The 12,479-nt window shown below is 52.7% G+C and overlaps 1 protein-coding gene across 7 annotated transcripts in view; it reads left to right on the forward strand.

Annotated features, from left to right (window-relative positions):
• The window catches only part of TOX2 (TOX high mobility group box family member 2), a 132,626-nt gene extending 120,364 nt beyond the window's left edge, over window positions 1-12,262 (forward strand). For all 7 annotated transcript variants that reach the window (XM_072801105.1, XM_072801106.1, XM_072801110.1 and 4 more), the window contains 6 exons: window positions 3,544-3,783; window positions 5,986-6,213; window positions 6,650-6,730; window positions 7,380-7,775; window positions 8,478-8,608; window positions 11,261-12,262. In XM_072801105.1, the coding sequence (XP_072657206.1) occupies window positions 3,544-3,783; window positions 5,986-6,213; window positions 6,650-6,730; window positions 7,380-7,775; window positions 8,478-8,608; window positions 11,261-11,297 (1,113 nt within the window). In that variant the 3' untranslated portion in view covers window positions 11,298-12,262. The remainder of the gene's footprint in view (window positions 1-3,543; window positions 3,784-5,985; window positions 6,214-6,649; window positions 6,731-7,379; window positions 7,776-8,477; window positions 8,609-11,260) is intronic.
• Window positions 12,263-12,479: the final 217 nt, after the last annotated feature.

Below are 12,479 nucleotides of genomic sequence, written 5' to 3' on the forward strand. Positions count from 1 at the left end.
TAATTGAGGCAAAAGATGCTGATTTTTTTTATTAAGAAGGAAAAGCCATCATGAAAATATGGCATTCTGGAACATTTATAGGAATGAATAATGTTACATTAATATATATGAGAAAACCTGTTTAAATTCTATAGAGAAACTGAAGGAAACAGAATAGTAGGAGCTGCTTTAACTCATTTTTCTTGAGGTCTCACAGCTAAAGTAGTCAAAACAGGTTATGCTATCACAGCATAAACACAATTTCAGATGCACATGAACATTTTACAAAAAATGATCATACCCTAAGCCATAATGAAAACCCCATAACAAAAGGATACATTAAATAAAGACTCTTCTCCAAATAAACTCTAGGTAAAAATGAAAATAAAACCTTCAGTTGTAGAATATTTTTAAAAATATTTGTATGATACAGTTAAAATGCTCCTTATGAAAAAAAATGCTCCTTATGAGGAGAAAATCAGATATGGAGCAGGGATCCTCAACTTCAGCACAATTGACATTTTGGAATCCATAATTCTTTGTTGTGGGTGTATTGTGTGTGTGGTGTGTGGTGTGTGTGTGGTATGTGTGTATGTGTGTGGTGTGTGTGTGGTATGTTTGTGTTGGTGTGTGTGGTATGTGGAGGGTGTGTGTGGTCTGTGAGCGTGTGTGGGGTGGTATGTGTAGTATGTGGATGTGGGGGGGGGGTGATGTGTGTGTGTGTGTGTGTGTATAGGGACATTCTATACATTGTAGGACATTTAGCAGCATCCCTGACTTCTATCCACTAGATGCTAATAGCACCACCTCCACACACACACCAGTTGTGCAAGCCAGAAATGTCTCTAGGCATTGCCAGATTTCTCAGCAAATGGGAGAAATGTTTGAACCCCTGCCCTCAATAGTAATACTATTAGAATAGAAAATGTGAAAGTATAAATAAATTATTTAATTTGGAAAAAGCCACTTATGATACCTGAGGTCAACATTTATAGACTAGAAAAAGCAAAATTTAATTATCAGAACACTTGTCAAACTGATTTTTTAAAAGATTTTATTCATTTATTTATTTGACAAAAAGTGAGCACAAGTAGGAGGAGTGGCAGAGGGAGAGGGAGAAGTAGGGAGCCCAACACAAGGGACTCGATCCAGGACCCCTGAGATCATGATCTGATCCAAAGGCTTAACCGACTGAGCCACCCAGGCGCCCCTGATTTTTTCTTAATGTAAGAACTGGTTCTTTGGGTAGATAGTTAAAACATATAAACCTTTGAGAGGGAAAATTTTAGCAACAGGCATTCACAATATTGCAATTGGCAATTTATGAAAAAGCATAGAGCAGGTTAAAAATATAATATTATCCTAGATATATGCTATTAGTTTTAACATTTGGATGAAGTAGGCAGTTTAAAAGGTATATGTATATATATGTAACTCAAGAGAGTATGGAAACCAAAATAGCCATGGAAAGTATTGTGAAAATAAGTCTTTCAAGAAGCACATAACACAAATGCCAGCATTTGCCAAAGATAACCCCCCAAAAAAGGAAGTGAAGAGAAAACCTAAAAAAGAAAGTTCCTCAGAACTGAGGACACACCAGACAAATTCACACAAATACAAATCGAGGTAAAGATGGCGATAATCCGATCAGACTTCACTAATTGAAGGCAAAAGGGAGGTGCTTTATAATAATATTAACATTCAATCCATGGTGAAGACATAATTGGCAGTTTTCTTTTTGCAATAAAAACCAACATCAAATTCCCCAAGCAAAACACTTTAAGTGTCAAAGGAGGGTTGTGATGGATGCAGAAAAGTTGTAGGCAACTTAAAAGTAGCAAAAAAATAAGGAAGGAATCAAAATTATATGGGGGTCACCACTAATGGAGCAGGTTAATCTGTACACAAGCTCACCCTGTGCCTGAGCGCTATGGAACAGATACGAAGTATAAACATATTTCCTTCCAAAGGGAACCTTACCAAAGTCTCAAAAGTGCAAATAGTACAGACCCTGTCCTTTGATTCACTTGTGTTACTAGAAATTAGTTACACACATAAAAAAAAAAAAAAAAAAACATGAACCTCTTAGAAATTTCAAAATTTTTTTTCCAAAACTTTTTTAAAACAACTCTTAGATTTAGAAAAAAGGAATTAAAACTGAAATAGAGGGCAGCCCCGGGTGGATCAGCGGTTTGGCGCCGCCTTCAGCCCGGGTCGTGATCCTGGAGACCCGGGATTGAGTCCTATGGGTTCCCTGCATGGAGCCTGCTTCTCCCTCTGCCTATGTCTCTGCCTCTCTCTCTCTCTCTGTGTGTGTCTCTCATGAATAACAAATAAATAAATAAATAAATAAATAAATCTTAAAAAAATAAAACTGAAATAAAAAATAAACACAAAGAAAAGAACATTCAGGAAAATCGTATATGGTGAATCTATGAGAATGTCGAAGTCGTGCCCCAAGGCTACTTCATGGCATTAAGCATATTTCTAAACATTGAGAATGGAAATAATGAATTAGAAATGTGACCAAAATGGGGAGGGGGAGCAACAGTCACATATCTTTAAAATCGGAGGAAGTAAGTAATTAATAAAGATACAGATGATTAGATATTAAGGAATTAGAAAACAGGAAATGATGAATTTGAAATTTGATTCTTTTGAGGAGAAAAAAAAAAACTCCCACAGAATAAATGGGAAAATCCATGAGCTTGCCTAATGAAGAAAACGTGGGAGGAAAACACAGTAACTTGGCATCGGAAATTACAAAGGGGAAATAAGCACAGATGCAAAGGCAATAAAAATAATTATAAGAGTATGCAAACTGGTATGCCTCACTCCACAGTGTGTGTGTGTATGTATTTAAAATATTTAAATGGAAAGGACACACTGTTCCACATATGTGTTTCCTGTGAGCAATGCCTGTATATAAAAAACAATAGCTTTCTGATATTCCAAAAATAACCAGTTAGAAATATCACAGGGAAGATTTAATAAGAAAATTACTTAGGGGACAAGTACATAGCTTTATTAAGGGATTTATTTATACTACGCTTTTAACAAACCCAATATATGGCTTACCAGGTGCCAGGCACATTTCATCCTAACCAATCCTCAAAAGCAGGTTTAGTTATTATCTGCCTTCTTCAGATGAAGAAACTGAGGCACAGAGAGGTTAAGTAACTTTAGCCAGAGTCACCCAGACACTTCTAAAAGTGGCTGAACCAGGATTCAAAATGCAGGCAGCTTCGAAGAGGGAAGATTCAAGGTCATAAAATGGTCCATGCACTGCTGGCGGGAGCTCCCTGGCAGGGGCTGAACTGCTGATTGTCCGTCCAGGGGGGAGTGTCGCAGAAGGCAAACTCCAGGAGCCGTGGGCAGGCCCCAGGTCGCAGGAATCTCTCAGGGGTCAGAGTGGAAGGGCGGCACTCACCTCTGCGGGGCCTGGGGAGGGCTGGTCACCCCCTCTCATCTGCATGGGCCTCCTCTGAGTCCCTCAGTGCAGATGTGCTGGTGGCCCGCAGGCCCTTTCGAACTCACTCCTGGCGCCCCGTCCTCCTCCCTTAGATCCAGGAGATGGTCCACTCGGAGGTTGCTGCCTACGACTCGGGCCGGCCGGGGCCCCTGCTGGGCCGCCCTGCGATGCTGGCCAGCCACATGAGTGCCCTCAGCCAATCCCAGCTCATCTCTCAAATGGGCATCCGGAGCGGCATCCCCCACAGCTCCCCGTCACCCCCGGGGAGCAAGTCAGCGACACCCTCCCCCTCCAGTTCGACTCAGGAGGAGGAATCAGAAGCGCACTTCAAGGTAGGTGGGGCGAACACGCAGGGCCCTACGATGCCTCCTCAGCAGGTGGGTGGGCCCCGCGTGGAAATGGGCATCACCCACCTCGAGACCAGGCTGCAAGAGTTCAGCTGTGTCCTTTGCTGGAAGACGTGGAGGAAGAAAGTCAGCAGATAGGACAGGGGCCGCTGGCTGGCACCCCTGGTCACTGGAGGTGGCACTGCGTGGAATCTGGGGCGTCTGGCCTCGGCTGCTAAGTGTGCCGAGTGTCCTTGCCCGGACATGCCCCTCTGCTCCTGTGGCCTCATGTGGAAAGCAGAGACAATGCTAACTAGCGGCGAGGGGGCTGATGAGAGAATTCAGCGAAGACGTGGTGAAGTCTTATTCCTGAATGGCCAGTGGGTCATTTCTGGGACGTTGACGGCATTGGCAAGATCCTCATGGTGACACCTTATGGCTGCTTCAGCCTCTTAGGAGAAGGTGTTCTGACAAAGATGTGTGGCTCAGCAGAGGACATCCCTAGGCAGTACTGACCACAGGATAAGGCTCTAAAACTGAACCCTTCTCCCTGCCTCTGGGGACATGCCCCCCCCCAACCCCCCGCCAGCATCCCTGGAGTCGAGGGTGGTCCTGCTTCTTCAGAACATGTCAGGGGTGAGAAGTCGCCAGCCATCCAGGCTTGTCCTTTCTTTGCACTGACAAGTCTCCCTGGATGTTGGAAAGCATCTTACTTCACGGGGACAAAGAATAGAGGCCCTGAGAGGCCCGGGGATGGAAGCGCCCACTGGGAATCTTCCAGAGTCTAAACCTGATCCCCCCACTCCCCCCACCTCCCTTTCTTCTCCCTAAGGGCTCTCACCCTTTCCCACGTGGTGGCCCTGTAGACACGGGGGGCAGTGACTGTGGTGCCAGGCCACCTAGCAGAGATCCCTGACTACCTGCCTAGGCTGGGTGGGTGCCTCTGGATCTAGTCTCACTTCGTCCTTGGGATACCTTGGTCTCTATAGTAGGCCAGGCAGGAGCAGTTTTTACTTAATTTTTTATTTAACAGACACCGTTGGGGCCAAATACTGTTCTGAGCACATGACCAGTATTAATCCATGGGATCCTCATGACAGCCCTGTGTGGTCAGTGCCACTGTCATCTCCAATTGGCTGGTGGGAAACCCAAGGCCCAGAGAGGTTATGGCATGCTGGCTGCAGTGAGAGTCAGGAACAGCTCCAGCATCACTACAGGCTTCCCCACACTGTCCCCCAGACACGGACCCCTGAATCTTACCCAGTGGCCTGCGGCTTCCCTGTTGATTCCTGGTGTCAAGCTTCGTCTGCTTGGTGCAGAGAGGGACAGTCCTCACTGTCACTTTGACCTCAGTTCCTGGTGCCCGTGTGGCCTAGGGTCCTGTCAGTGACCCACTGTGAGGTACACTGTTCCCATCCCATAGTCCCTGAGTGGCACACTCACAGGATTGCAGTCCTGGATTCTGCATGCTCCTGAGGCCAGGGGTCCAGAGCGAGGCCACACCCACAGAGCCACATAACCTCTTTCCCTTCCAGCCATCTCACAGGGCCCCGGGCACTAAGCCCCTTGCCCCATGTTGCACACCTGGAAATCGGTAGAAGACACTGATCTTTTGTGATGATCATCTTTGGGGATTATTTGTGATCACCAGAAAGAATTGTTAAGAAAAATTTGTATACCCCAGACTTGGAAATAGGGCACAGAACCAGGGCTGCACATCCTTTCGGTGGCATATACTGCAGCATTGTGTACAGGCTCACACCAGAATCACCAGCTTCTCTGGGAGCATGGACCACTGTTGTGACTCATTACTCGCAATCGATCAGAGGATTTTCCACTCTGTAAAGGTAGATGTTACTTTGGGAAAGAAGTAGTAGAGATGTAAACGATTTTTGTCTGATTATAAAGCCAATTAATTTTTCCCTATAGAGACGCAAATGACTTCTACCCACTAGGGAAGATTAAAAGCCTCAAAGGTGGGGCACCTGCGTGGCTCCATGGTTGAGCCTTCAGCTCAGGTCATGATCCTGGGGTCCTGGAATCAAGTCCCGCATTGGGCTCGGGCCCCAGATGGCATCAGTCTGGTGTTACCTGCATGTGCAAAGAGCCAGACGGGAGGTGGTGGTGCTGCTGAGGAGGGTCCCCTCTGCCTCACGCTGGGGTGGGGAGCCTGGGCCCCTGCTCTCCTGACCCTTCTCACCCACGCAGATGTCGGGAGAGAAGAGACCCTCAACTGATCCAGGGAAAAAGACCAAGAACCCAAAGAAGAAGAAGAAGAAGGACCCCAATGAGCCGCAGAAGCCTGTGTCAGCCTATGCGCTCTTCTTCAGAGACACTCAGGCTGCCATCAAAGGACAGAACCCCAGTGCCACCTTTGGGGATGTGTCCAAAATCGTGGCCTCCATGTGGGACAGTTTAGGGGAGGAGCAGAAGCAGGTGAGTCCTTGTCCCTTTAAGGGCCACACACCAGGGCTGTGAGGCCCTGGTGCCCGTGACAGACTTGGAATGTCTGAAATCAGGAAAAGCCTCCTGCAGAGCTCTTTCCTGGACTCAGTTTGCCCACCTGTAAGCTGGGAGGCTGGGTCCCTTCCAGTTCTGCTGTTTGCCAGCTGCATTCGCTAGTGGCTTAACTGTTCCAGGTTTATCTATTAAGTGAGAATAAGCATCTCTGCCCGTCTCGGCCCTCTCACTGTGCAAGCCTGGAGTCCAGGCCAGAGCTTCCTCTCCCGCCGACCATGTGCCCACAGCCCCTCTCAAGGGCGTCCAGGGAGAACAGGGAGCAGAACCAGCTCAGAGGCAAATGCCAGCTATTGGGACCTCGGGCCGATCACCTGACCTCTCCCCAACGTGGCCCATGTCTTGGGTCTTTCAGGCCTACAAGAGAAAGACGGAAGCGGCAAAGAAGGAATATCTGAAGGCTCTGGCGGCCTACAGGGCTAGCCTCGTCTCCAAGGTAACACCCTGGTCCATAGGCCCACCCTGATAAAGGGGGCGCCGCTCGAGGGATAGAGCAAGAACCGAAGCCACAGGAATGGTCAATGCCGTAGTTCCTGGAAAGGACGGATAAGACCAGTGTGGTCACTGCCCCCGGGAACCTACTGTGTGCCACGCTCATGCTGGGCACTTTATGTGCATTCCATCTCATTTAATTCTTCCAACAAGAACCCAGCATTCAGAGGGGTTAAGTAACTTGCCTGAAATGGTGAGGGTAGGGGCATGATTTGGAAGCTGTCACAGAGGACCTGGCATGTGGGTCAGACCACAAAGGGCCAAGCAGGAGGGCATTCCAAGTTGAGGGAACGGGACGTGCAAAAGCATAGATGCTGGAGAGGAGCATAGAGGCTGGATGGATGGATGACGCCGGCCGCAGGGCCAGGCTGAGGAGCGTGGGCTTCCAGGAGTTAGCGCAGGAGGTGGTTGGATGGTCAGAGCCAAGTGCATGGAGGACCCGGGATTACCTCTGGGTAGCCCGGAGCTCCCTGCCAAGGGGCCAGAGAATCAGCCAGGGGCCAGGTCAGTGGGTTGCAGACCCAGCTGGTCTCACCGCCCAAGTCCTGGCTTATCCGTCTTTCCCAGAGTGATTGGTATCTGTGTCCTTGCAGAGCTCCCCAGAGCAGGGTGAGACCAAGGGCACTCAGGCGAACCCCCCCGCCAAAATGCTGCCGCCCAAGCAGCCCATGTACGCCATGCCAGGCCTGGCCTCGTTCCTGACGCCGTCGGACCTGCAGGCCTTCCGCAGCGGGGCTTCTCCCGCCAGCCTGGCCCGGACGCTGGGCTCCAAGTCACTGCTGCCAGGCCTCAGCGCGTCCCCTCCGCCGCCACCCTCCTTCCCGCTCAGCCCCCCACTGCACCAGCAGCTGCCACTGCCACCCCACGCCCAGGGCGCCCTCCTCAGCCCGCCTCTCAGCATGTCTCCAGCCCCCCAGGCTCCGGTCCTGCCCACTCCCATGGCACTGCAGGTGCAGCTGGCCATGAGCCCCTCACCTCCAGGGCCACAGGTAAGCGGGGCCCAGGAAGAACGTGCCCTTCAGGACCCCCCAGTGGGGAAGGGAGGAGGCTTGGGACTGCAGATACCAGCCCTGTCCCTCGCCAGCAGTGTCACCGCAGCCTCGGCACCTCGCCTCTCTCAGCCTCAGTCACCACATCTATGTAATGGGTAGAGTACACCTTCCATGAGATGTACGGGCTGCAGTGAACAGGTGACAAGCTCCCAGGGTCTTCAGAGTCTTAGGGTATCTCAGGCCTTCCCTCTCTTATCCTCTGTCCATCTCTGCTCTCTGGCCCGAGGGGCTGAGGCGGTGCAGCCTCTGAGATCATCTGGCACCTGGCTCTCCCCAAAGCCTTCCAGGCCTGACCCCACTGATTGTTCCACAGACACTGTTACGAGACTCGCGTGACTCAGCTCAGTAACTCCATTTTACAGACTGGGAACCTGAGGCCAGAAAAGGAAAGGCCCCGAAAGCAGAGCCCTTCACCGCCCCGCCACTGCCCAACCCCCCCCACCGGACACAGCTAGGAGGAGGGTTGGATTTTCTAAAAGGTTCTCTGCTAGGGAGGAGGAAGCATGGCAGGCAGAGAGGCAGAAGCCAGAGGAAGTGTCTCCATGACTCCCTTGGGCACAGAGTTCCCGCCCCCCACTCACTGCCCAAGCTGTGCACCCCCTCATCCTGCCTTTGCTTATCACCGCCCCCCACCCCCAGGACTTCCCTCACATCTCCGAGTTCCCCAGCGGTTCCGGATCCCGCTCACCCGGCCCATCCAACCCCCCAAGCGGCGGCGGAGACTGGGACAGCAGTTACCCCAGCGCGGAGTGTGGCGTCAGCACATGCAGGTGCGTCCTCCCATGGCCCCGGCCCCTGACCCCCCGGGCACCCCCCCCCAGGCCTCCCGTGGAAGAGGGGCAAGGGCTGCCAAGGGATAGGGAAAGGCCGGCCGGCGAGAGCGCCTGGTGGGTGCTGCTGGTGGTCTTCATGAGAAGATGCAGAGCAGAGCAGGACTCCAGAAGGACTCAGCTGGTCTGACGCCAAGGCCCGGTGCCCACTTGGGAAATGGGCTCAGCTTTAGGCTTGCTTATCTCCTTCCATCCGGGGGTTTTCTCCCCATGGCTCCCGTGGGACACTCACGATGGGTCATTGGTCTTCGCTCAGGCTCCCCTAGAAGCAGGGCCTGGGCAGCAGGATTTGGGTGCCCCTGATGATGCTGAGAGAGAGCTTGCAGAAGGGAGGAAGGCAGGACAGGCCAGGAAAGGAGGCAGGCGACGGTGTGCTGTGACCCGAGATTCACGTCAGCCTGACCCCAGCCGGAGCTCTGGGGCACAAATCAACCACAGACTCGGTCCCACCTTGGGGTTAGGGCTCTGTGTACCCCGTGGCAGTCAGCCACTGGCTGTGGGCTGCTCCAGGCAGCATGGCCCCTGGGCACAGCAGCTCCCCTCCAGCCTGGGCAGCTCCCTGGAGCAGAGGCAGCTGGCAGGGCAGGACAGGGGGTGTGGGGGAGGCCCCTGCGGTGTCCACCGCACCCTAGGAGGAGGGGCCAACTAGCCAACACCAGGAGTCACAGGCCTCACTGGTACCCCCAGCCCCCGCTGCAGCCCAGCACCCCCTCTGACACACAAACCCTCGGGACCACTTGGCTCCTCCCTGGTTCATATGTGGACCTCATGCTGCGGACGTCCACTCCCATCTGTGCCCTTAGCCTGTTAGCCTTTCAATGCCACGCCAACTGCCCCTTCTCTAGAAGGTCTTTCTGCTCAAGAGATGGTGACCTCTTATTTCAGCTGGTGGAGAGGGAAATGGGGTGGAGAGGGTACCCTATTCCTTTACCCGCCAACCCTGACTCCCATTCCCCTGGCCAGAACCAGCCCCATGGCCACCCCCAGGGTAGGTGGTCCCAGCAGCACTCCATACCCAGGAAGGGGGGACCGTGATGTGTGGTGGACAGGTGGCAGGTGGCTGCGGGCTCCAGCTGTCCCGAGTCCTGGCTCTTGGCCTTTCTGCTCCTCACCCCGCCAAGCCCCCCAGTGAGAGGGCAGACAGGGCACATGCCCCACAGCTGACGGTCCTGCCCGGGACAGAGTCCACCTGGGCAGGCCAACTCCACTCGCTGCAGCTCCCTTCCCCACCCTGGGGCAGGTGCAGGCCCTCCCACCCGGCCCCCTGCCTCAGGCTCCCTTAACAGGGTCAGAGTGTGGGGCTGGGGGGCTCCTTAATGGCTATTGAGGAGTGTGTCCCGGCTTCTCCCAACATAGAGGGCAGACCACAGCAGTGCCCTATTTAACTTGGTTTTTTAAATGGAGCTATAACTGGTATATTTGTGGCAGGTGTACAAACGCCCTGCGGGAGGGTCGTGTGTGTTGGGGGGTGATCACCACGGTGAGTCTAGTTAACATCGTGGCCACTCACCAAATTTTTCTTGTCGCAGAAGAACTTTTAAGATCTACTCTCTCAGCAACTTTCAAATACAGAAACTTTAAAATTTAGTATTATTAACTGCAGTCCCCATGCTGCCCATGGGATCCCCAAGACTTACTCATCTTGTAACTGGAAGTTTATACCTTTTGACCCTTTGCCCATCTTACCCATCGCCCGCCTCCCGCAACCATCATTCTGTTCTCTGTATCTGTCAGCTTGATTTGGGGTTTGCTTAGGTTCCACACGTAGGGACACCTGGGTGGCTCCGTGGCTGAGCATCTGCCTTTGGCTCAGGTCGTGATCCTGGGGTCTTGGCATCAAGCTTTCCGTGGGGAGCCTGCTTCTCCCTCTGCCTGTGTCTCTGCCTCTCTCTTTGTCTCTCCTCAATAAATAAATAAAATCTTTTAAAAAATTCTATATGTAAGTGAGACCATCTGACACATACTCGTCATTCTTGGACTTACTTCACTTGCAGAACACCCTCAGGGTCCCCCTGGCTCTCGATGAGCTCCCTGTTTTATTTTTATTTTTTTAAGATCTTATTTATTTATTCATGAGAGACACACACAGAGAGAGAGACATAGGCAGAGGGAAAAACAGGCTCCCTGTGGGGAGCCCCACCCATGCAGGACTCGATCCCAGGACCCCAGGATCACGACCTGAGCCAAAGGCAGGTGCTCAACCACTGAGCCACCCAGGCGTCCGGAGCACCCTATTATAAAACACGCAAGGCACCTGCCCTGCTCCGTTTCTGGGTCAAGTTTACAAATGAACCACTGACTAAGAACGCCCTGAGGGCCCTCGTGGGGTTGGGATGGGCTTCTCTGCAGCCACCTTCCCCAGCGGGGATTCCAGGAGGGGAGTAGGGATCGGCCTGGTGCCCCTCTGGGGAGGGACCAGGGTGCCCTCACTCGTCCTCAGAGGGGCAGCCAGCACATCCAGGTTGGGGGTGACAGCGAGTGAGCAGGTGGCCTGGTGCCCACCCCACCCCCCAGCCCGTGTGTCCAGGCCCCTGAGGGCCGAGGGCGCCTGGCTGGGCTCCGTGGCTCTGACCCCTCCTCCTCTCTCCCCAGCCTGCTCCCCAGGGATAAATCGCTCTACCTCACCTAATCCCGCCTCCCTCTCCTCCCCGAGGCTTGCTGGAGGGGCACTGCTGAGAGCCTGGGGGCTCGCAGCAGGAGGGGAGTGGGCAGGCAGCAGGACCACCGGGAGGAGAGCGCAGTGGCACACCCAGTGGCACGCCGCCCCGACGACACCGCCCCAGGGCCGAGTCTCTTGCTCAGCCTCCCGCCAGACCCCGCAGAGGCAGTCCACCGCCCGCCACGCCGCCAGCCCAAAGAACCTGCGGGAACCTTCTGCCCCCTGACCTGCTTGCTCCAGGGCCCACGGACCCTGCTCCCCGCCCTGCACACCGTACTCTGCGTCTGGACTTCAGGCCTGGCCCCGCTCTCGTGGGCTGTCCCCGGCGGGGTGGGGCGCCTTCCAACAGAACCCCCCCTCCAGATGCATGGGCCCGGGCCCCCGGCCAACGATGTGCAAATGCGGTTTTACAGTGTGAACAAAGATTATGAAACCTCTAAACTGTTGGCTCCATGTAAGTAGTTGACTAAGTGTTTTAGAACCGTGCTGCGGCATCTGTAAGATGATTTTGTGGGGGAGGGGCGTAGTTTCCTTTAAGGTGAAAGAATTTTATATGACCCCTTATTAGCACATTTTTTTTTAAGTTTTCTCTTGAGGGAGATGTGCACAAAAGCAGCCGCCAAACTGTTTCCTCCCCTGTACAGCGAGAGCCGGACAACGTCGAGCCACACTTGGAAACGTTGCACTTTTTTTTTTTTTTAAATCAAACCCTGTGTCCGTCTATTTAAAATTGCCAACAACGACTTTTGTCTATTTATGAAGAAAAGCTGAGAACAGAAATGCAGTTCATCATAAAGTGTGTGTGGTTTTGGGGTTTGGTTTGGGTTTTGGTCCTTAAAGTTGTTTGCAGCTGTTTCCTGGCCCTGGCAGGTATCCATCCCGGTGCCCAGTGCTTCTCTCAGTTTCTTTATAATAAAATCCTGAAAAGTTGAAAATTTGCCTCTTTGTGTGCTTGGCAAGCCAGACCCAGGCCTTCCGATGTGGCGTTTGGTGGCAGCTCTGCCCAGTCAGAGCCTTTAGTGTCCTTGGGATTCGGGTTACCCTCCTAGAGGACCCTGCCTGGTGCCTGGACCTCCGGGCCGCCCTGGCCTCAGCGTGGCCGTCTCCAGAAGCAGGGCGACGATGGCGACAACACGTGCTGTCCTGGAGATG

Source organism: Canis lupus, chromosome 26 (genome assembly GCF_048164855.1).
Source record: "Canis lupus baileyi chromosome 26, mCanLup2.hap1, whole genome shotgun sequence".
Taxonomy (NCBI): domain Eukaryota; kingdom Metazoa; phylum Chordata; class Mammalia; order Carnivora; family Canidae; genus Canis; species Canis lupus.